Source organism: Rhynchophorus ferrugineus, unplaced genomic scaffold (genome assembly GCF_030347505.1).
Source record: "Rhynchophorus ferrugineus isolate W39M unplaced genomic scaffold, kcgeb_rfMv2 rfM5, whole genome shotgun sequence".
NCBI classification, from domain to species: Eukaryota; Metazoa; Arthropoda; class Insecta; order Coleoptera; family Curculionidae; genus Rhynchophorus; species Rhynchophorus ferrugineus.
This window is the reverse complement of record NW_027472584.1, coordinates 13,429,677-13,449,994: the sequence shown is the minus strand read 5'-3', so window position 1 is coordinate 13,449,994 and position 20,318 is coordinate 13,429,677. Positions and strand designations below refer to the sequence as shown.

Here is a 20,318-nt window from a genome sequence, read left to right as displayed (position 1 = left end):
GAAGGTCTTGGGATGCTATGGCAGTGGCTGCTGAAACTTATGGCAATCATGCTCTATCGTTTTCAACAAGTGAATACTGGTTTCGACGTTTTAAATATAATGATTTTGACACATAGAACGAAAGAAGAATATGCAGAATTATCCAAAAGTTTAGATGTTTTGTGTGTGAAATGCTACTTCAACGACAAAATTGGGAATTATTTTTGTATCGTATTGTTACTGGTGATAAAAAGTGGATCCATAACGATAATCCAAAGCGAAAAAGAACATGGAGATCACCTTGTCATGAATCAACATCAACATATTCTTGGTTCCGAGCTAATGCTCTATTTTTCTTGGAATCGGCTTGGTGTGGTATATTATGAGTTGCTAAATAAAACTGTCTAAAGAAACCATCAGTGGGGATCACTTTTGATGCTACAATTGACTATTGACTACAAATAATGCATTTGGGCTGAGCACTGCATGAAAATAGGAACAGAATACGAGCAAAGACACAACAATGTTACACTTCATCATGATAATGCTCGACTACATGTTACAAAACTGGTGAAAACATAATTGGAAACATTACAATTGGAAGTGCAACCCCACTCGCCGTATTCTCCAGACTTTGTTCTTTCTGATTACTAGTTTTTCCGACTTATGAGTCTTGAGCTGTCTGAGCTGCGCTGCACTGTTTATGAAGATAGCAAAAAAAAAGGTCGATTTGTGGATAACCTCAAAAGATGCATCGTTCTTTCGAGCTAGAATCCGTAAATTGCTTGAAGGATGGGGAAAAAATGGAAATAGAAAAATATAGGACAATACTTTGAATAAAATACATTGTGCCGATTTTTCACGATAAAGCTTCAAATTAAAGGAAATATGTTAATTAAAACTAATTTATAGGTCCAAATTGTTGTATTTTCTTCAGATCAGATGATTTATTGGTTTACATTTATATAACAAATAATGAAGGGAAGAAAATGAAAAAAATGTGAAAACTGTAGATTCGTAAAAGCTAATCGTATTGGTTGGTGTTAAGGTGGACGACGGTCGCCGGCATCAAATGAAACCATTAGACTTTTAGGGTGGAGGGTGAAGAGGGACGATGCCGAAGGGCCACTCTGGGAAGGGTGGCAAACGTGGGAAAGGAGTATCTCAGAGTGTCACACCGCTGACACGCGTCGTCCATATTACGTCTCTTTGTTGTTCGCTCGTCTAAAATCCATATCGGCATAGAAATTTTAGTGGCTTACCTATTCTCCCCATTCGCTTCGCTGTTGGTAGTCAGTATCGCACGCTTATCAATTTATATTGAACTAACCCACCTGTACTAGTCATTTGTTTTCGTGATTTTATGTTTATTTATGATTCCCCTAAAAAAAACTTAACAAAAATATATTGATTTCCTTCCTACTATAGCAGAAAATTAGTTGTGTAACAAATGTTTTTAATAAATGTGTCGTAAATAAAGTAGTCAACAGTATGGCCAACAATAAAAATGTTTCAAACTCAGGAATAGTATTAAAATTTCAGAATTCAAAAATTACCTTAAAATGGACTGATTAGCTCAAGTTTTAGACTACAAGTGACATTTTATTTTATTTCGTTTTCAATTTGTGGGAAATTAATTTTTCGATATTGACTTGTTAACTGTCAAAATATAAATAATTTCACGGTAACGCTGAATGTTATAGTATATTTTGTTTGTAATTGGCGCAAAATATCTTATGTTGGAATTTTTTAAGAGTAAAATTTGTTGCATTAGCGATGGTATCTTGAAATAATCTTATGAAACTTAATAATTACACAATTTATCACTTAAGAATTCACATTCCTCAAATAAATAATTTTAAAAATAATTTCTTACATTTATAAATTCTTTATGAATATTAATATGACAATATTTCTATATATGGTATATCAATATATACTTTACTCACTATTGTATTCAATGGAACAACACAATTATGCATTAATGTTTTGTTAATATTTTATTATTGTGCATTGAAATTATTATTTTGAAATAATTAAGGCTTGAAATTTACTTTTTGATTGTTTATTTATGATTTCCTTAAAAAAACTTATATATTGATTTAATTCCTACTATAACAAAAATTAGCGGTGTATGTATTGGTTTGAATGTTAGTCACGTCAGTCTTTTGGATTTTTTAATAGCTGGACCTACTTCTTTGAACTATGGTTTTCGGCATTAAGCTTACAAACTAGCGAGTGACCAACTTAGAGACCACTCCAGAGGACATCAGGTCTTACCCAGCCTGGTTACTACCGTGATTGGTATGATTTTCCTTGTTGTTGTTTTGTACTCTAGTCTATGGACGATCATAAACGTAAATGTACGATCATGCCCCGGTGGGATTCTATCCCGCGATTATCGCAGCAGTACTGTCCTGTCGCCTTAATAATTGTGGCTATCGACACTAAATTAATTATGTGATGCACATTTCTAATCTTTAAATATAAACGTCATAATTTTTTTTTAAATTACATGTAACTAAGTAGTCACCAATAACTCTATCCAACAATAAATAGTATTTGAGAAACAAAAATAAAATTCGGGATTCAGAAATTACCTTAAAATGGACTGATTAGCTCAAGTTTTAGACTACAAGTGACATTTTATTTCTATGTTTTCAATTTGTGGGAAATTAATTTTTCGATATTGACTTGTTAACTGTCAAAATGTAAATAATTTCACTGTAACGCTGAATGTTATAGTATATTTTGTTTGTAATTTGCGCAAAATATCTTATGTTGGAATTTTTTAAGAGTAAAATTTGTTGCATTAGCGATGGTATCTTGAAATAATCTTATGAAACTTAATAATTACACAATTTATCACTTAAGAATTCACATTCCTCAAATAAATTATTTCTTACATTTATAAATTCTTTATGAATATTAATATGACAATATTTCTATATATGGTATATCAATATATACTTTAGTCGCTATTGTATTCAATGGAACAACACAACTATGCATTAATGTTTGGTTAATATTTTATTATTGTGCATTGAAATTATTATTCTGAAATAATTAAGGCTTGAAATTTACTTTTTGATTGTTTATTTATGATTTCCATAAAAATACTTATGTATTGATTTAATTCCTATTATAACAAAAAATTAGCTGTGTATGTATTGGTTTGGATGTTAGTCACATCAGCCTTTTGGATTTTTTAATAGCTGGACCTACTTCTTTAAACTAGGGTCTTCGGCATTAAGCCTACAAACTAGCGAGTGACCAACTTAGAGACCATTCCAGAGGACATCCTGTCTTACCCAGCCTGGTTACTACCGTGATTGGTATGACTTTCCTTGTTGTTGTTTTGTACTCTAGTCTATGGACGATCATAAACGTAAATGTACGCTCACGCCCCGGTGGGATCGAATTCCCGCGATTATCGCAGCAGTAGGAGGACTGTCCTGTCGCCTTAACGATTGTGGCTATCGACACTAAATTAATTGTGTGATGCACATTACTAATGTTTAAATATAAACGTCATATTTTTTTTTTTAAATTACATATAACTAAGTAGTCACCAATAACTCTATCCAACAATAAATAGTATTTGAGAAACAAAAATAAAATTCGGGATTCAGAAATTACCTTAAAATGGACTGATTAGCTCAAGTTTTAGACTACAAGTGACATTTTATTTCTATGTTTTCAATTTGTGGGAAATTAATTTTTCGATATTGACTTGTTAACTGTCAAAATGTAAATAATTTCACTGTAACGCTGAATGTTGTAGTATATTTTGTTTGTAATTGGCGCAAAATATCTTATGTTGGAATTTTTTAAGAGTAAAATTTGTTGCATTAGCGATGGTATCTTGAAATAATCTTATGAAACTTAATAATTACACAATTTATCACTTAAGAATTCACATTCCTCAAATAAATTATTTCTTACATTTATAAATTCTTTATGAATTTTAATATGACAATATTTCTATATATGGTATATCAATATATACTTTACTCACTATTGTATTCAATGGAACAACACAATCATGCATTAATGTTTGGTTAATATTTTATTATTGTGAATTGAAATTATTATTCTGAAATAATTAAGGCTTGAAATTTACTTTTTGATTGTTTATTTATGATTTCCTTAAAAAAACTTATATATTGATTTAATTCCTACTATAACAAAAAATTAGCTGTGTATGTATTGGTTTGGATGTTAGTTACGTCAGTCTTTTGGATTTTTTAATAGCTGGACCGACTTCTTTGAACTATGGTCTTCGGCATTAAGCCTACAAACTCACTAGGACCTACTTAGAGACCATTCCAGAGGACATGCGGTCTTACCCAGCCTGGTTACTACCGTGATTGGTATGATTTTCCTTGTTGTTGTTTTGTACTCTAGTCTATGGACGATCATAAACGTAAATGTACGCTCACGCCCCGGTGGGATTCGATCCCGCGATTATCGCAGCAGTAGGACTGTCCTGTCGCCTTAACGATTGTGGCTATCGACACTAAATTAATTGTGTGATACACATTTCTAATGTTTAAATATAAACGTCATAATTTTTTTTAAATTACATATAACTAAGTAGTCACCAATAACTCTATCCAACAATAAATAGTATTTGAGAAACAAAAATAAAATTCGGGATTCAGAAATTACCTTAAAAGAGTACCGGTTAACTTAGTAGGTACCGTAACCGGATATTTTAGATGTACAAGTGACATTTAATATTTTCTACATTTTACATTTTCAATTTGTGGGAAATTCGTTTTTCGTTCGATATTGACACACCTGTTACTGTCAAAATATTAGGCCTATGAATTAGTTTTAAAAGAATTTTTTTAATTTCAAGCTTTATTGTGAAAGAATTGATACAATGTATTTTATTCAAAATACTGTTCATGGATGGTCTATTCTATCTCGAAAGAATTATGTATATTTTGAGGGTATCCACATGACCCAGTTTTTGGTATCTTCACACGAAGTGAAGCGCTGCTCACACAGGTCACGATTAATTTGTTGGAACAAGTAATAATCAGAAGAAGCAAAATGAGCGGAGAATACGGCGGGGCGCTTTGGATTATGGTAATGGATCCACTTTTCATCACCAGTAACAATACAATGCTAATAACATTTCCGATTTTGCTGTTCGAACAGCATTTCACATATAACCAAACACCTTTCAATATCATATTGTAAAGTGAAGCCTAGTAGTGAGATTCAACATGAAGTTGATTATAAATATACCCGATTTGATTAAATACACAGTAACATCATCTGTTATAAATCCTTTGTTAAAGTTATTGGTCTGATACAAATAATGGGGCTCAAATTCAAACAGCAATTTTTGGTTTCATCTGTAGTGAAATAACGTTTTCATCAGAGAAACGCCTTTTGTGAAAACCGTTTTTTGTCACTATTTTGATATGAACGCAGGAGATCATGATAAGTTATAGGGTATAGTTTTGCAACATCCTACAAATGAATTAAAATGAAAAATGAAGACAGTGTAGCAAAGAACTCAACATCCCATGACCCTAATTTTGAAAAAGATGATCACCCACATATATTGAGACAATCGGAGTATAGATAGTGTATATATATATCCAAATATAGGTAGTGTCAACGAGATCTGCTATATTTTTTAGAAGAAAAACAATCTTGTTTGTTTGTTCTGACATTTATGCTTTCATGGAAAAAAATAGTGCTAATATAAAATTTTCTCTATTATAATTGTTTTTTAATTGAATGTTGTTATAGTAAGAATAGACTCATGAATCAAGAAAACATTATTTTCTTGTTTGACAGTGTAATTTTACTATTTTTTCTACGGTTTATTTATTTTTCCTTTTTTTATATTTCATTCTCGATTTATCGAGATTAATGTGGCATATGCTCTAAACCACGGTCTCCGGCATTAAGCCTACAGACTACCTAGAAACCAATCATCTGGTCTTGTCCAGCCTGGTTACTTGCGTGACTGGCATAGTTTTTCTTGTCGGATTTTAGACTCTTGTATACAATCACATTAATTGGACAGTGATTGAACGACTATAATTACAAACAATCACATACATAATTTACAGGTACTATGCCCTGGTGGGATTCGAACCTTCAACTATCTGTCGACTATCGCCTGGACTACTGTGGCTACCAAGCCGCCTTTCCGTCGGTTATTATAACTATTATGGTTATGCTAACTTCATACGTGGTCGTAGAGACACCGATGATGCAGAACGCAGTGGACGCCCAAATGAGGTGGTAACACCAGAAAACATTTAAAAAATCGTAATCTAATATCGTAAAGATATCAAAAGAACGTGTTGGTTTTATATTGCATGAACATTTGACTATGAAAAAGCTCTGTTCAAAGTGGATGCGGCGGTTGCTCACTGTTGACCAAAAACAAAATCGTGTTGCTGATTCTGAGCAGAGTTTGGCTATGCTTAAACGTAACAAACCGGAATTTTTTCGTCGATATATGACAATAGATGAAACATGGATCCATCACTTTACTCCGGAATCAAAACGATTGTCATTTGAGTGGACAATTGGTGAACCTCGTACAAAGCACCCGAAAACACATCAATCGGCTGGAATGATTATGGCCTCGGAATTTTGGGATGTTCTCTAATAGTCATCGACTCTCTTGAGAAGGGAAATACCATAATCAGTGAATTTTATATAGCGTTATTGAAGCGTTAAGGCAAAAATTGCAAAGAAACGGCCGAATATGGCAAAGAAAAAATTTTTGTTTCATCAAGACAACGTACCGTGGTATAACTCAATCAAAACAATGACAAAACTACATGAATTAAACTTCGAATTGCTCCCACATCCACCGTATTTGCCAAATTTGGTTCCCAGCAACTACTGGCTAATCGCAGACCTCAAAAAATTTTTCACCGGTAAGAAATTTCGCTCGAATGCGAAATATAATCGTTCAAAATATAATCGTATCGAGTGGCTCTGGAATGATTGTGCGGCTCTTGACGGAGATTACGTTGATGAATAAAACTAATTTTGAACAAGAAAAAAACGCGTTTTCTTTGTTAAGCCCGGGACTTTTCAGCGGATGTGTTATTTACATATTTTCACGCGTCGAAACTAAAACAGATAAATGCTGATATCATCAATAGAGCGGTTTATTAATGCCATCTATAATTACTTGGAGAAAATATTACAAATTTACACCCGTAAAACCTACCAATAGTTTAAGAGCGCTCGGAAAATGAGCTATAAAAGTCGTTCCAAAATAGCTTTTAAAGTCGATAAAAATATAACGAAAAAAAATTCTTAAGAACGGATAAAATATTTTTACTAATGGATAAGTTTATGTTTTATTCAAAGACATAACATAACTTATGGATATAGGTTATTTTCAAAACAAACCATAGACTACTAGATTGTTTTATCAAATCGAGTTATAAGTTAAATATAGATTAAGAAAAACAATAACCCTAACAAATTGAAGCCTATATATAAGTGTTCTTAATTCTCTACAATATTTTATTCCAATTTTTTTTTAGGAATTTAAAATTCAATTAACAACGCAAGCCAACTCTGACCACCCTATAGGCATATTTGAAATGAGCATCGGGAGTAGTCGGTCAGGCTCGCGGAATCGACATTATTAAGTAACGAACTGTCTGGCCGGGGCTAAAAAGTCAACTTTGACTTTTGCTTCCATGGTGGTGTTTCCAAACTAGTTGAACTCCCGAAATTGAAAATGTCGGGGGAAGTGCGTAAACGCAAAGACAAAAAGAAACGCAAAGGTGAGAGATAATTAAGTCGATTTTGTTCGACTGCTTATTTTTAGCTGTTCTATTTTTAAAATCTCAGCGCTTTTTTTAATAATGTAGTCTTTTGGTATTTGTTGTTTTCCAGACGATGTTGCTGATGCGAGTTTTTCATCGCCAAGCGAAGATGTTAATATCCACGTGTATAAAGAAGGGGGCACAGGAGGAAATATTTGTGCTAAAATTGTATTTGTCCTACTTTTTTTTGTACTCATTATTTTAGTAGGACTTATCATAAGAGAAAATCAAGACCTCAATGAACGTAAATATGAGCTTCATACATATGATTTACAGAAAAAATACTTTTTATTTTAAAATCAACCTTAATCTACAGTATTTTATTAATGATTTATTTTCTTACTTGATTGCATTTAAATGTTTGGTTAACTACGCATTTTTTTGTTTTTAATGTTTTTTTTATATTACCATATAATTTTACTTTGTTAACATTACCTACCTCATACTGCCAATATATTTTAATTTATAATAGTATTATATGCGTCAACAGAAACAAAAGATTCTGAATATACCAACCTCTCATGACAGAGCAATTTTTAAAATAGCTATTAAAAATTATATTAAAAACCCTACGTATTTAATGCACATTTAACCACCGTACACAGGCATTACAATTAAAGTAAAGATAATTTGATTCTAATAAAATTAATTTATATTATAATCTTAAGAGTGATTTCTATTATGTGCTTGTGAATGTTTAGAGTTGAAAGAACTTCCATTAATAATGAATTTTTTATATTGCTATATTATTTCAGTTTATTAATATTACCCGAAACATCAACAGAAACACAATATTATAATTTATTTATCATCAATGACACAGCAATTCTTAATTTTAGATACTAAAAATGACATTAAAAGCCATACACTAAAGTAATTTTATTTTAACAAAAGTACTTTGTGTTAAAATCTATATTAAGCGTGATAAGACGTAGTTATATATTACTTTCTTGTGAATATTTTCAATTGAATGAACTCATATCGATAATATACACCACCCAAATATATACTTTTTTAGTTGAAAATGTTGAAGTAAAATCTCGTTTCTCGCAAATATTCGAAGGATGGGTAGAAAAATCAACATCTGATGAGCATGATGACGATCACTCACCTGAAAATATTCACGAATATGAAAATGAGGATGATGACGACGATCATCACTATGAATCCGATGAACAGTCATTAGAAAATAGCGAGGAAGAACAAGAAGATGAATCTCAAGAATACGAAGAACCGGAGGAATCTGTTGCAGAATCTGAAGAGGAGCCGGTGGAATCGATAGAAAGAAGCGAAGAAAATATTGATGATGATGATGATGACGACGACGATTCAAGTGATGTAAAGGCAGACGTCTCAGATGAGAAGCCATTAATAATTAATGATGATGATGATTCGAGTGATATGAATGCAGACCAGTCTGATGAAAACCCGATAAATGATGATGATGATGATGATAAAGGCGTTCACGATGATCTTAGAGAAGATAAATCTGTCGAGGATGATGAGTCGGATGAAATAAATACAGAAGCTGAAGCAAGTAAAGAAAATGTGTGATTGTAATAAATTGATTAAATTTTCGTTTAACTTGTTTTGGTTTTTTTTTAGGATGGTGATATAGAGCCGGATGAAGTGAAGAAACCTGAAGCGATACTTGAAAAAGAGAGAGAAACAACTAATGAAGATTCTCAACCTAAGCAGAGTGCTGGCCGTGAGTATTATTTATTAAATTTTTAGTTAATTTTATTTTGATGAAAACTAGTTCACGCAGTCTAAACAATGTGATTTTATTTAAAGTGATAACTGTACATCAGGAAATGCAACTGAATTAATACGTTGCTGTATTTTTACAGTGACTACAAAAATAGGAGTTGGACTTGCCATTCTCACTGTGGCATACAATGTCTTCCTTAGAAAAAAACCATCTGGTCGGTAACTTGCATGGCCTATTATATAACACCAATCACTTTTTGATGCAATGCTTTATTTAGCCACTAACTTTGCATTTCCTGATAACCTAAAAGCTCCTTTATTGTTAATTTAGGGCAACTGTTCAAAAGAAATACGTTGCGAAATGCCTAATCCAAAATTAATATCGATACAAAATTATTTTGAAATAAAATATATTTTAGAACTGAATAACACTGAAATATAATAATATACACAAAAATAAGTAAAATTTTTCAATTATCTTTTGTGTGCAGTAGTTACTATTTGGTTTGCCGAAATACAATACTGTTTAAAGACTGTTTAAAGTAATATAAAAGTGTAATAATTTAAATATATATTGTTTTTATTTCAGATAAAAATTGTGAAAACGTATTTCTGATGAATAATTTTAATAATATATTAGAATATATTTGCAATTTGTACAAGAGAAACAATATATCTTAATAGTGGAAATTCGCGCTACCAATATTTTCTTTATAATTCTCTAAAGCAGGCTGTTTATCAATCCTCTATATATTTGTACTTGTATTTGTTTTGTAATTCAATGTATTACTGTACAGTACTTCAGTACTAACTCTAACAGGATTAGCTTTATGATGTCCAGTTCTATATAATTTTAATTTGTTAATTGCATGCTTGCTAATGAATAGTATTGAAATCACTTTAATGAATTCATTTAATTTATTTAATTAATTTGGTATAATATAATAAGGAATATAATTCTAATAAAGATGTGGATAAGCAACCTGTTTGTGATAATGAACCAACACCTAATGTATCAAGGAGAAATACCATAATACCACCACCTACTTTACAAGAAATAGAAGCAGACCTACCTGATTTAGAGCTGGAAGAAGAAGGTATAATAAATGTTTACAGATACTACTCAAAATCTCAAATGAACAAAAACATGTTGTTAATGAAAATAATTTAATTAATAATTTATTTGTAAATCAAGTAAAAGATCTTGGGTAGTAATATGTATTCAGACCTTCTTCAGTCTTTTAAAACCATATAATTCCAACCAATTAGCATATTCCGATGAAGAAGACTATAGCGACGACGATAGCCATAGCGAACATAGATCAGTGCGTGAAGAATACGAAGACTTGCGAGAAACGTACTCAATTTCATTAACGCCAGATGGTGAATTTGATGCAAAACCGAATTATTTCGAGCACGAAAATCTTCCAAACGAGGACGATGATGAAATCGTTGAAAAGGAAGAACTTCTTGGCGAAGAAGAGGAAGAAATCGAATCTGAGGATGATTACGATGAAGATGAAGACGAGAAATTGGTAAAAAGACTTGATGCTAAATATGGAAAATTAGGAAGAGGTAAAATGGTTATTATGTACCAATTTTAATCACAATGTTTAGACTGCTATATATTGCGCCATCTAGGGTTTACACATGAAATAATTTTAGGTTAGTTGACCTCTTCCTGTAATAATATAATGTAGTATAACTAGATGGCACCAATATGCATTATATATTTTGGAATTTATATTACATTTTAACTCTAATAGAATTAGAAATAGAGCTAACACTTTATGTTATGAATATCAACATTATTTCACAAACTCCTCTTTTAAAATATTTATTTGTAAAAGCTTGTGTCTAATAATATTGTAATTTAATATTTTATTGTTATGAATTATTTTAGATATAAATGTTGGTGAAGAATCTCAGTCAGAGGGTGAAGATTATGAACATTCTAATATAACAAATGAAGAAGATTACATAATTAAAGATGAACTAGATAATGCACAAGAGCAGCTTAAAAAGGTAAACATGTATTATCATTCTTTGATTTTGGTTCTTACTTAATATACATTTATTTCTTTTCTAGGAATATTAATTTTTTAATTTTTGTTTTTATCATATTAATATTAATTAAGTATGCATAGCTAATAGTAGTTTTTGTTTTGTTTTGTTGTTTTAAAGGAATGTTTCAATTCTGTGATAGTTTTTTACAATAATTTGGTACAATATATTTTGCTTTTTATATCAGTTTTTATTAATATTCCGCACCACTGTTAATAAAAATTGATAAGTCAATTTACTAACAAATTTGTTTTTCTTTTTCAAATTTTGGTTTCACCAGAATGCTGCTTTTGCTAACAAACTGTTTGAGGCACTTGTAAAGCGATACCCTTTTTCCCCACGATCACTATATGGAAAAGCCCAAGCTTTGGATATATTAGCTGAACAAAATCAAAGAAACGATCTGTTGCAAAAAGCGCTTGAATATTACATAAAAGCTCTTGAGCTAAATAATATACCAGAATATTTATATAAAATTATTGGTGAGAGATATATAGATAGAACTAGATTTTTGGGTAAGTTATTAAGATATTTAAATTATATTAATTATCAATATCATGGTGTTTTTAAGGACAATATAATAAAGCTCTTGTAGTTCATTGGAAATTGATTAGAAAGTTTCCTGATAATCCTATTTATTTAAATATATTAGCTGTAACGTACCTAACTGTTAATTAGTAAGTATCGATTATTTTGCTTATTCTAGATAGGGTTATGCGAAATAAGAGCTGTTAGTTTTATGGTTTTCTTATAGCGATTATTGCATTTATAACTGTTGTCGTGATGTTTAACTACGAAACTTCATTAAAAATATCAAATATTTTATATTTATTTCTATGTCATTTAGTGTTGAAGAAGCAAGATCTGTTTTAAAGCAAGTTTTAATTCGATGGCCTAACGATGGATTTGCATTAGTACATTATGGTTTTATTTTAAAAACGACTGACAATCTGTTGCAAGAGTCAGTTAATTATATGTCAAGGGGATTAAAAACCAAAGCTGAAGGAGTTATTGATGGTAGATTCTATTTCCATTTAGGTGATGCTTTATCGCGTCTAAATAAGCCAGAAGAAGCATTGAAAGTAAGATCTTTTGCTCTTGTAAGAAGTTCTAATATTATTTATTCATTTCTATTTTAGGTGTATGAAGAGGGCGTGAAAGAAAAAGTATTTATGTCCAAATATCAAAGGTCATTGTATAATGTTCCAAGGTTAACAGGAAAACCTTGGTGGAAGACTAAGGATCTTCCAACTTACAAAAAATTGTTTAAAGCGTTGAAAGATAATTGGCTCAAAATTAGACAAGAGGGTCTTGCCGCCCTGAACAGTCAGGGCTATTTTCAGGATGAAGCAGAAAATCTTAAAGATACAGGAACATGGAAACAATTTGAACTATTTGCAAGAGGAAGACAATCCAAGAAAAACTGCGATAAAAGTCCAATTACCTGTAGTATTATCCAGAGTTTTCCAGATGCAAGTAGCTGTAAGAGAGGGCAGACCAAATTTAGTGTTATGCATCCTAAAACACATGTTTGGCCACATTGCGGACCAACTAATTGTAGACTTAGACTTCATTTAGGATTAAAAATACCACCCAACACCTTCATAAGAGTAGCAGAAGAAACTAGGTCTGTATGTTACATAGGTTTTTCCTTTTTATATGAAACTCAACTTTTATTATAATGATAATGCTACAAGACCAAAATATAATAAAGCAATTCGTAAATAAAATAATGGAATTACGTAAATACATTTTTTGTTTTAGAAGTTGGAAAGAAGGGGATATTATTATATTTGACGACAGCTTTGAGCATGAAGTATGGCATAATGGCAGCGATTTTCGATTGGTGTTGATCGTGGATATATGGCATCCTGAATTAACTAAGTCAGAAAAAATGAGTCTCTCTTATATATAGAATAGATGTATTTTTATCTATTCTTATTAGGATTTTTACTTGTATATACGTATTAAATTAAATATATTTTAAATATAATATATATTTCTATTTTTATTATTTTATATATCATATAATGGGTAGGCAACCATATATATATATAATTTTAATTTTTTATTTGAACTTTATAAAAATGTTTCGCCTTTGCTAAATAACCTGAATATATGAGAAATTTACATAAAAATGAATAATATACCTTGGGAGGTTTTAATTATTAGGAATAGCATTTTTTCACACGCATGTTATATTTCAATGTTTTAGTAAGCATTGTAAAAATCACAGATCAAAGTTTAAAACAGTTGATAAACCCATTGTAATGTGGTTAACATAAATTATACAAGAGAAAGTAACATTATCTTTTCATATTAATAATTTGGTTAAGTATATGTTTGGCATATGTGAAACCAAAAAAACATATTATAGAAAGAAAGTGTTGACGAAAATACAAACATAGGTTAGACTTTTAGATAGCTATGTCAGATGTTTTTAAGGGTGCGGCAATTTTGCTAATATTTACGCCAAATAAACTAACTTAAGGTTGAACATTTTAGATATTAGTAACATTTGGGACAGGCTCTTTGATCACAAGGGTTTCTTATCTGGTGAGATAAATTTCACTTTGAAAGAGTTTGAGGTAACACTTGTTTGAGGTTATAAATAAGTTACTGTATTAAGTCTGCCATTTTAGGAAAAAAGGGGTGACAACGAAGTTGATAATTTATTTAAAACTATTGAAAATTTAACAGATATTAAAGATACACATATAAATCAATTGAAAGACAATGTAAATGAGAGTGTTATAGAATCTAATCGGCAGTTAAGTGAAGCGTTGCAAGTCTGTAATAATTTATCAAAATTGCAAGACGAATCAAACCAGGTATTTATTTACATAGCATTCATAAGAACCATTTTAGTATTTTATTTCATATGTTTTAGAATAAATTATTAGATGAGAATATAAATAAAAGAAAATTAGCTTTGGATAAATTTATAGATGATATTACCACAGAATATTCACAAATAAATACTGAACACGAAAAACAAGAGGCTAATTTAAGAAAGGTTTATGAAGAATTAGAAAAAAAATTGATTTAAGTATGAGTATGAATGTAGGTCAAATTGCAAATCCACATATTTTTGTTATACCTTCAGTTAAATTGAAAAAGTATATTAGTAATATAAAAATTTGTGATGATCTTCCCATGGGTATCAAAAATATTGTCTTTAAAAATAAAACATCAGAAGAATCAACAGCAAAAACTTTAAAGCTCGATTATCTTGTCACAGAGCAAGACAAGAGATTTATAAATTCTTTAGTAAACAATAAGGATTATAATTTAGATATTAATATAGAAGAATGTAAAATAAAAAAGAATACTACTGAAGGGCCTAAATTAAGTGTACATGATTTATATTGGCTGTATAAGTATATAGAAGGAGAAAACAAGAATAACAATCACAAGGTTTATTTACATGAATTAATCGAAGAGTCTGAAATAGTTTTACCTAAAAATGAGGAAATCCCAAGAAATGAAGAATTAGAGAAAAGGTGTAAGAAATTGAAAGAGCAACAACAGAACAAAGAATATAGAGATATGACTAAAAATGTAGATAATGTAAGAAAGCAACATCCAGAGGACACAATAAGCTACCAAAGTATTATTTATCCTTATAGTTATTAATACTTTTCTAAGACTGTTTAATTTTTAGTGAAAAAGATGAACCAACATCTGATTGCTATTATACAATTTATTATTACCCTTGCAGCTGCTTTTGCATTTGGTTTTATTGGAATAGAGCTATTGGTTGGTACATTAGATTTTGGTTTTAGATTACTACTTGGTATTATTTGTGCTCTGATTGTGGGCATAGCAGAATTGTATTTCCTAGCCAAAACATTAAATGAAGATTTAGAATTTGATTATTCCAGCAGACCAGAGAAAGAGATGAATTAGGCAATTTTATGCTAATTGTAGCCTATTTTTTCATATTTAAAAGATGTAGAATATATTGCAAGTAATTTGAGTTCAGTTCCTTTTAAAACAAGTTGTAGAATTTTTTATATTAATATGTACAGGTTCATAATTCAATTGTGCATTTTGTAATAATTTTTGAAAATGTTTAATTAAATCTGTGTCTGTTATGTTCTATTTTGTTAATTGCTATAACTTGGAATTTTTTGAAAATTATATTTAGAATTGTTTTTTTTCTGTTTAAATTTTAAAATATTTGGAATGTATTTAAAAAAAAATAAATAAAATAAAAACATTTTAAATACTAAAAACTTACTTAAATCTGTTCATTGACTTACAACCAGTCATTTGGTTTTACTACTTGGAATCAATAATGATAATGAGTGTATAAATCTTCTGATACTCTTTTGATGATTTGTGTTCTCTCAAATTCTCCCCCATCTGTTGACTTCATGCTCCGAAGATGCAGAGTTTTTGGTATAATCCTTGTTCAATTTTATGGCGAATGCGCTAGTCTTGCCAGAAAACTCGCAATCTACCAATAGGGCCATTTTCCATCATTGAAGTTCCAATACGTTATTTTTCCTTTAACGTATAAGCACAGACATCAGCTAATTATTTCATATGTTAAAGGATATCAGGTAACATATCAATGTATTTTCATTGCTAGAATAATAACTCGCTCTTATCATTCAACCATCGTTTCATTTTTGAGTCTCTTCATAAAAACCTATCGGAACAAATGATCATGGAGGGGCAAATGTCTGATGAATAAAGCAGATTGTTGGGATATAAGATTTTGCAACGTTCCTCCTCGTTGTGTGATGTAAAAATATGTCGTGGCATTGTTACTTTATATTGATCATCTCTCCCCAATCGCATTAATTGCAATTGATGGCAATCTGTTATGAAGTTTTCGTTTGGTTTATTAGAATTCATCGAAATCGTTAAACAAAACTAAAACAGTGAATGTGAAGTGAGTAAGCGTTTTTATTATTAGAGCATGCTGGCCATAATTTTCTAATGATTTTTAGCAAACTTAGAACGATTGTTTTTTTTTCTAGGCTAACTAAAAGTTCAAATAATTAAAAGTAAGAATAAATGGGTAAAATATGGAAATTTAATCAATTAAATTATTTTAGTATTGGTAAACTTATTATATAATTCATCATATCTCCTGTATTTATTCATTTTAGTTACGTTAACCCGCGTTGTTTTTTTTGTGATTATTTTATAAAATATATATAAATCTATTAAATTAATTAAATTTTTTTTCAATTAAATTTTGTGTGAACCAAGCTGACAATAAAAATATTATTAGATTAATTAGATAATCAATGTATAGAGTCTTTGGTTTTTTAGTAAAATATTTTATTTTAAGAAGTATTTTATTTGATTTCCATTTGTGATATTTTGTGAATAACTTAATGAAAAATTTAATATTTGAATAGGTTAAAGGTCTGTAACAGGTTGGAAAATAAAAGGCATAGAATAAAAATTATAGATTTATTTCTTTACAATAATATGATACAGATTTTTGGTACGGCTTTGCACAAGCAACAATGCGTTTATGTGTGATAAATTAAATACTGAACCTCAATGAAAATAATGGCCCAAGCACCTTCACGCTAAAATAAAATAAATCTCTTCTCATACCATTTAAATTAAAAATGTTCGACAAGGGTCGCTCCTTTTTTTTCGAAACTAATATAAAGGAGCGACTTTTTATTTTGATTCGATCGAGAAAAAAAGTAAATGACGTTGGCCAAGCCGAGATTGTAGCATCACGGGATGTTGGTGGTAAAGTTGAGGATGCTGGTGACGCCGCAAATACGAACTTGGTCAAAGTCATTTTATACAGCACACTCATTTATACAAAATACTTACAATTAAATAAATAAACGTTATTTATACAGTAAATAATATACAATTTCGTTCGTTTAACCGTGATTTGAGAAGCCGACCTGGTTAAAGAGTAATTTCGAGTTAGTATTGGTGAAGTGATGATCATAGTAAGTGGTTATAGCTGGCCTGATGGTACAACGTTGAGCGAGAAGGCAGCAAACGTTTCTCCCTTTTTACCGATGGCTTTGGCTTGGTATTGGCCGATATCGTTCGAGTCACATGATACTATTTGCAGAGTGTACCGTTTACCATCGGCGGTGAACTTGTACTTGGCACTACCATCTTTAATCTGTTTGCCGTCTTTCAGCCAGCTGATCTGCAAGGGTTCGTCTTCGGTTTCAGCTACGAAAGTGGCGGTTTCGCCATCCGAAACCGTTGAGGAAATCGGGAATGTTTTGAACACGGGACTCTTGGGCTGTTCGCCGGGAACTACGACGTTCAAGGTACAGCTGCTGAAGCTTTCGCCGGCATCGTTGAAGGCCTCGCAAGTGTACACGCCCGAATCTTCTGGGAATATTTCAGCTATGACTAGTTTGTAGATGTTAGCTTCGTTCACGTATTGGAAGTCCTTGCTTGGTTTGATTTCTTTATTGTTGTGTAGCCAGATTACATCGAATTTATCAGCTCCGATAATGCGACAGGAGATCGTTACTGGTTCACCATCTTTTACAAAAGCTGACTCCAAATGACTGACTATCGTTGGGGGTTTGTCTTCTGTCTTTTTCTTTCCATTTGTTTGGTTTGTCATAACTGAAACAAAATTGTGGCAATGAATTTAATTTATGACAGATATTGTAATTAACTTTTAGCTAGATGAGATGAGAATGAGAAAAATTACAAAGTATAATTGATATATTAAGACTATGAATTGAATGAACGTCGTATTGGTCAACCGAGAAAATTCGAGGATGAGGATTTGGAAGCTCAACTTGAGTCAAACTATTAGTGGGTCGGTCTTGATTGCAATAAATGAATGAGCATTAAGCACGAACTGAGTATTGCCGGAAAAATAACAAACGTTTTACAGGGTTAACTCCACCCACTGTTTTCTCCAAATCTATTGCTTATTGTTTTATAACCTCATTTTTGGCGTGGAATACAAATGCGAGAAGGAAAAAGTTCTAGTAATGCACAATATATTTACTTACTTTTAACTTTTAGGTTACATGTTGTTTCAGCAACTCCCATAGAGTTAGTTGCTTTGCAAACATAAGCACCTTCATCTTCAGGGTAAACTTCATTGATATGCAATTTAGCAATTCCGTTCTTGTATTTGAGATCAATAACTTCGGAGGAGCTCAGTTGTTTGCCGTTCTTGGTCCATACTACTTGTGGTTCTGGATCTCCTTGAACATGGGCAGTCAATGTAAGGCTATCGCCGTCATTAATGCTTAAGTCGCTTAATTGTTTTGTGAATTTGGGTGGTCCCATGCTTGAGTCGGGTGGAACTAGAATAATAAAGTGTATGTAGTTGTTTTATTTTAAATATGTATAATACATACGGGCTAATTCCTTGGTGGCACTTCTGGATCTATTTGGACTACCAGTTGAATCCAATCTACCATATTTCCTAGGACGTCTGTCGCCATCACCAACACTCAAAGTGGACGATGAATGTGCCAAACTATTTGTGCTAGCATTTGCTGATCTGGGTTGGATGGGATGTGATTGAGTTACTTGTTTTTTAATCGTGACTGGTACGGGTGCTGGTTTGATTGGATTTTCGATATATTTTCTATCGCCGGAGTGTAATATTCTTTCCGCCATCTTTGTTTGTTCCTCGGTGCTAGTTGCTCCCTCAACGATAACCACGCAGGAAGTTTCATCTTGTCCATGCTTGTTGGTAGCTACGCAAGTATATTTACCAGAGTCGGATGGCCTACATCCTTGAATTTCCATAGTTACAACACCATCAGTGCTAGACATCGAATATTCGTATTTGCTGAGTTCGCGTTTATCCTTGTACCATTTGACAGTAGGGAAAGGTTTGCCACTCAAACAGCAAAGCAGTTTACATGTATCACGTTCTTGCATAACACGAGGTCTAAGCAAGAATGTAAAGCTAGGCGCGCATTCTTGTTCTTCTTGCCAGAATGTATAAGGAAGAGGTTCACGTCTACGGACGACAGGAGCCTCTGGTTTGTATTCAGGCACAACTTTAGGTAACGCTACAATCAAGTGATCACGGGTTAATTATAGATACAATAAATAAAAAAAAAATTCTTACGTTGAACATTTAAGAATACAACTTCTTCTCTAGATCCATAATGATTTTCAGCTCGGATGATGTATTCACCGCGATCTTGGAGTTTGGCTCTGTTGATGACGAAGTAATAGTCATCACCGGCATATCTCTTCATGTATTTAACACTTTGTCTTAGTTCAACATTGTTGTGGTACCAACTAACCGTTGGTGCAGCAACACCAATAACTCTGCAATAGAATTTGACACTTTGGCCTTCATAACAGAATGCACTTTGTGGTTTGATGACAAATCGAGGTGCAGCTTGTCTGCGATCTGAAAAATATTTTAATTTTAACAAATTGTATCCTGATAATAATGAACTATAATGGAACTGATATTAAATATATATTGAACCATATATTTGTAAAATTTCTTCCTAATGTTATGCTTACCGAAGTAGGTGTCGTGGATTCTGTATTTATCGATAAGTAATTTACGTAATGATGAATATTCAGACAAGCGTCCAATTGGTAAGGCGAATGAATCCCATGCATCATATTTAGCACGAATTCTATCACGGAGACTCAAGTATTTCGATTGGTCAATAGCTGACGTTCTGTCGCTGTGATCACCGGCAAGCCAGGCATGTAGGAGACATTCTTGAGCGGTCATACGTTTCCTAAAAATTATTATTGAATATTAAACGAGTTCCAATATAT

The 20,318-nt window shown here is 31.5% G+C and overlaps 4 protein-coding genes across 31 annotated transcripts in view; 3 read left to right on the top strand and 1 right to left on the bottom strand.

Annotated features, from left to right (window-relative positions):
* The window catches only part of Asph (Aspartyl beta-hydroxylase), a 63,512-nt gene extending 49,933 nt beyond the window's left edge, over positions 1-13,579 (top strand). For 2 of the 5 annotated variants that reach the window (XM_076405190.1, XM_076405191.1), the window contains 13 exons: positions 7,521-7,766; positions 7,879-8,052; positions 8,827-9,356; positions 9,414-9,516; positions 9,659-9,733; positions 10,487-10,615; positions 10,788-11,093; positions 11,422-11,543; positions 11,863-12,097; positions 12,154-12,259; positions 12,430-12,664; positions 12,722-13,209; positions 13,347-13,579. In XM_076405190.1, the coding sequence (XP_076261305.1) occupies positions 7,721-7,766; positions 7,879-8,052; positions 8,827-9,356; positions 9,414-9,516; positions 9,659-9,733; positions 10,487-10,615; positions 10,788-11,093; positions 11,422-11,543; positions 11,863-12,097; positions 12,154-12,259; positions 12,430-12,664; positions 12,722-13,209; positions 13,347-13,497 (2,700 nt within the window). In that variant the 5' untranslated portion in view covers positions 7,521-7,720 and the 3' untranslated portion in view covers positions 13,498-13,579. The remainder of the gene's footprint in view (positions 1-7,520; positions 7,767-7,878; positions 8,053-8,826; positions 9,357-9,413; positions 9,517-9,658; positions 9,734-10,486; positions 10,616-10,787; positions 11,094-11,421; positions 11,544-11,862; positions 12,098-12,153; positions 12,260-12,429; positions 12,665-12,721; positions 13,210-13,346) is intronic. The other 3 variants (XM_076405194.1, XM_076405195.1, XM_076405192.1) reach the window with 2 other exon arrangements.
* Positions 13,580-13,860: 281 nt separating this feature from the next.
* LOC143197091 (biogenesis of lysosome-related organelles complex 1 subunit 5) lies at positions 13,861-14,939 on the top strand. Its single transcript, XM_076405257.1, has 4 exons — positions 13,861-14,028; positions 14,088-14,170; positions 14,225-14,413; positions 14,473-14,939. The coding sequence occupies exons 1-4, from the start codon at positions 14,010-14,012 to the stop codon at positions 14,629-14,631; spliced, it is 450 nt and encodes a 149-aa protein (XP_076261372.1). The 5' UTR covers positions 13,861-14,009; the 3' UTR covers positions 14,632-14,939.
* Positions 14,634-15,824, top strand: LOC143197083 (vacuolar ATPase assembly protein VMA12). Its single transcript, XM_076405246.1, has 2 exons — positions 14,634-15,192; positions 15,247-15,824. The coding sequence occupies exons 1-2, from the start codon at positions 14,634-14,636 to the stop codon at positions 15,489-15,491; spliced, it is 804 nt and encodes a 267-aa protein (XP_076261361.1). The 3' UTR covers positions 15,492-15,824.
* Positions 15,825-17,001: 1,177 nt separating this feature from the next.
* The window catches only part of bent (projectin protein bent), a 48,053-nt gene continuing 44,736 nt past the window's right edge, over positions 17,002-20,318 (bottom strand). For all 24 annotated transcript variants that reach the window (XM_076405162.1, XM_076405164.1, XM_076405166.1 and 21 more), the window contains 5 exons: positions 20,052-20,278; positions 19,642-19,932; positions 18,917-19,582; positions 18,563-18,862; positions 17,002-18,164 (listed from right to left, as the gene is read on the bottom strand). In XM_076405162.1, the coding sequence (XP_076261277.1) occupies positions 17,530-18,164; positions 18,563-18,862; positions 18,917-19,582; positions 19,642-19,932; positions 20,052-20,278 (2,119 nt within the window). In that variant the 3' untranslated portion in view covers positions 17,002-17,529. The remainder of the gene's footprint in view (positions 18,165-18,562; positions 18,863-18,916; positions 19,583-19,641; positions 19,933-20,051; positions 20,279-20,318) is intronic.

What these genes read in the sequence shown, in the direction of transcription:
- LOC143197091 (XM_076405257.1), top strand. An exon ending in TCACTTTGAAAGAGTTTGAG is followed by an intron (nt 14,171 to 14,224) that starts GTAACACTTGTT and finishes CTGCCATTTTAG; the next exon opens with GAAAAAAGGGGTGACAACGA. An exon ending in TGCAAGACGAATCAAACCAG is followed by an intron (nt 14,414 to 14,472) that starts GTATTTATTTAC and finishes CATATGTTTTAG; the next exon opens with AATAAATTATTAGATGAGAA.
- LOC143197083 (XM_076405246.1), top strand. Translation starts at nt 14,634, where the DNA reads ATGAGTATGAATGTAGGTCAAATTGCAAATCCACATATTTTTGTTATA. An exon ending in GGACACAATAAGCTACCAAA is followed by an intron (nt 15,193 to 15,246) that starts GTATTATTTATC and finishes TTTAATTTTTAG; the next exon opens with TGAAAAAGATGAACCAACAT.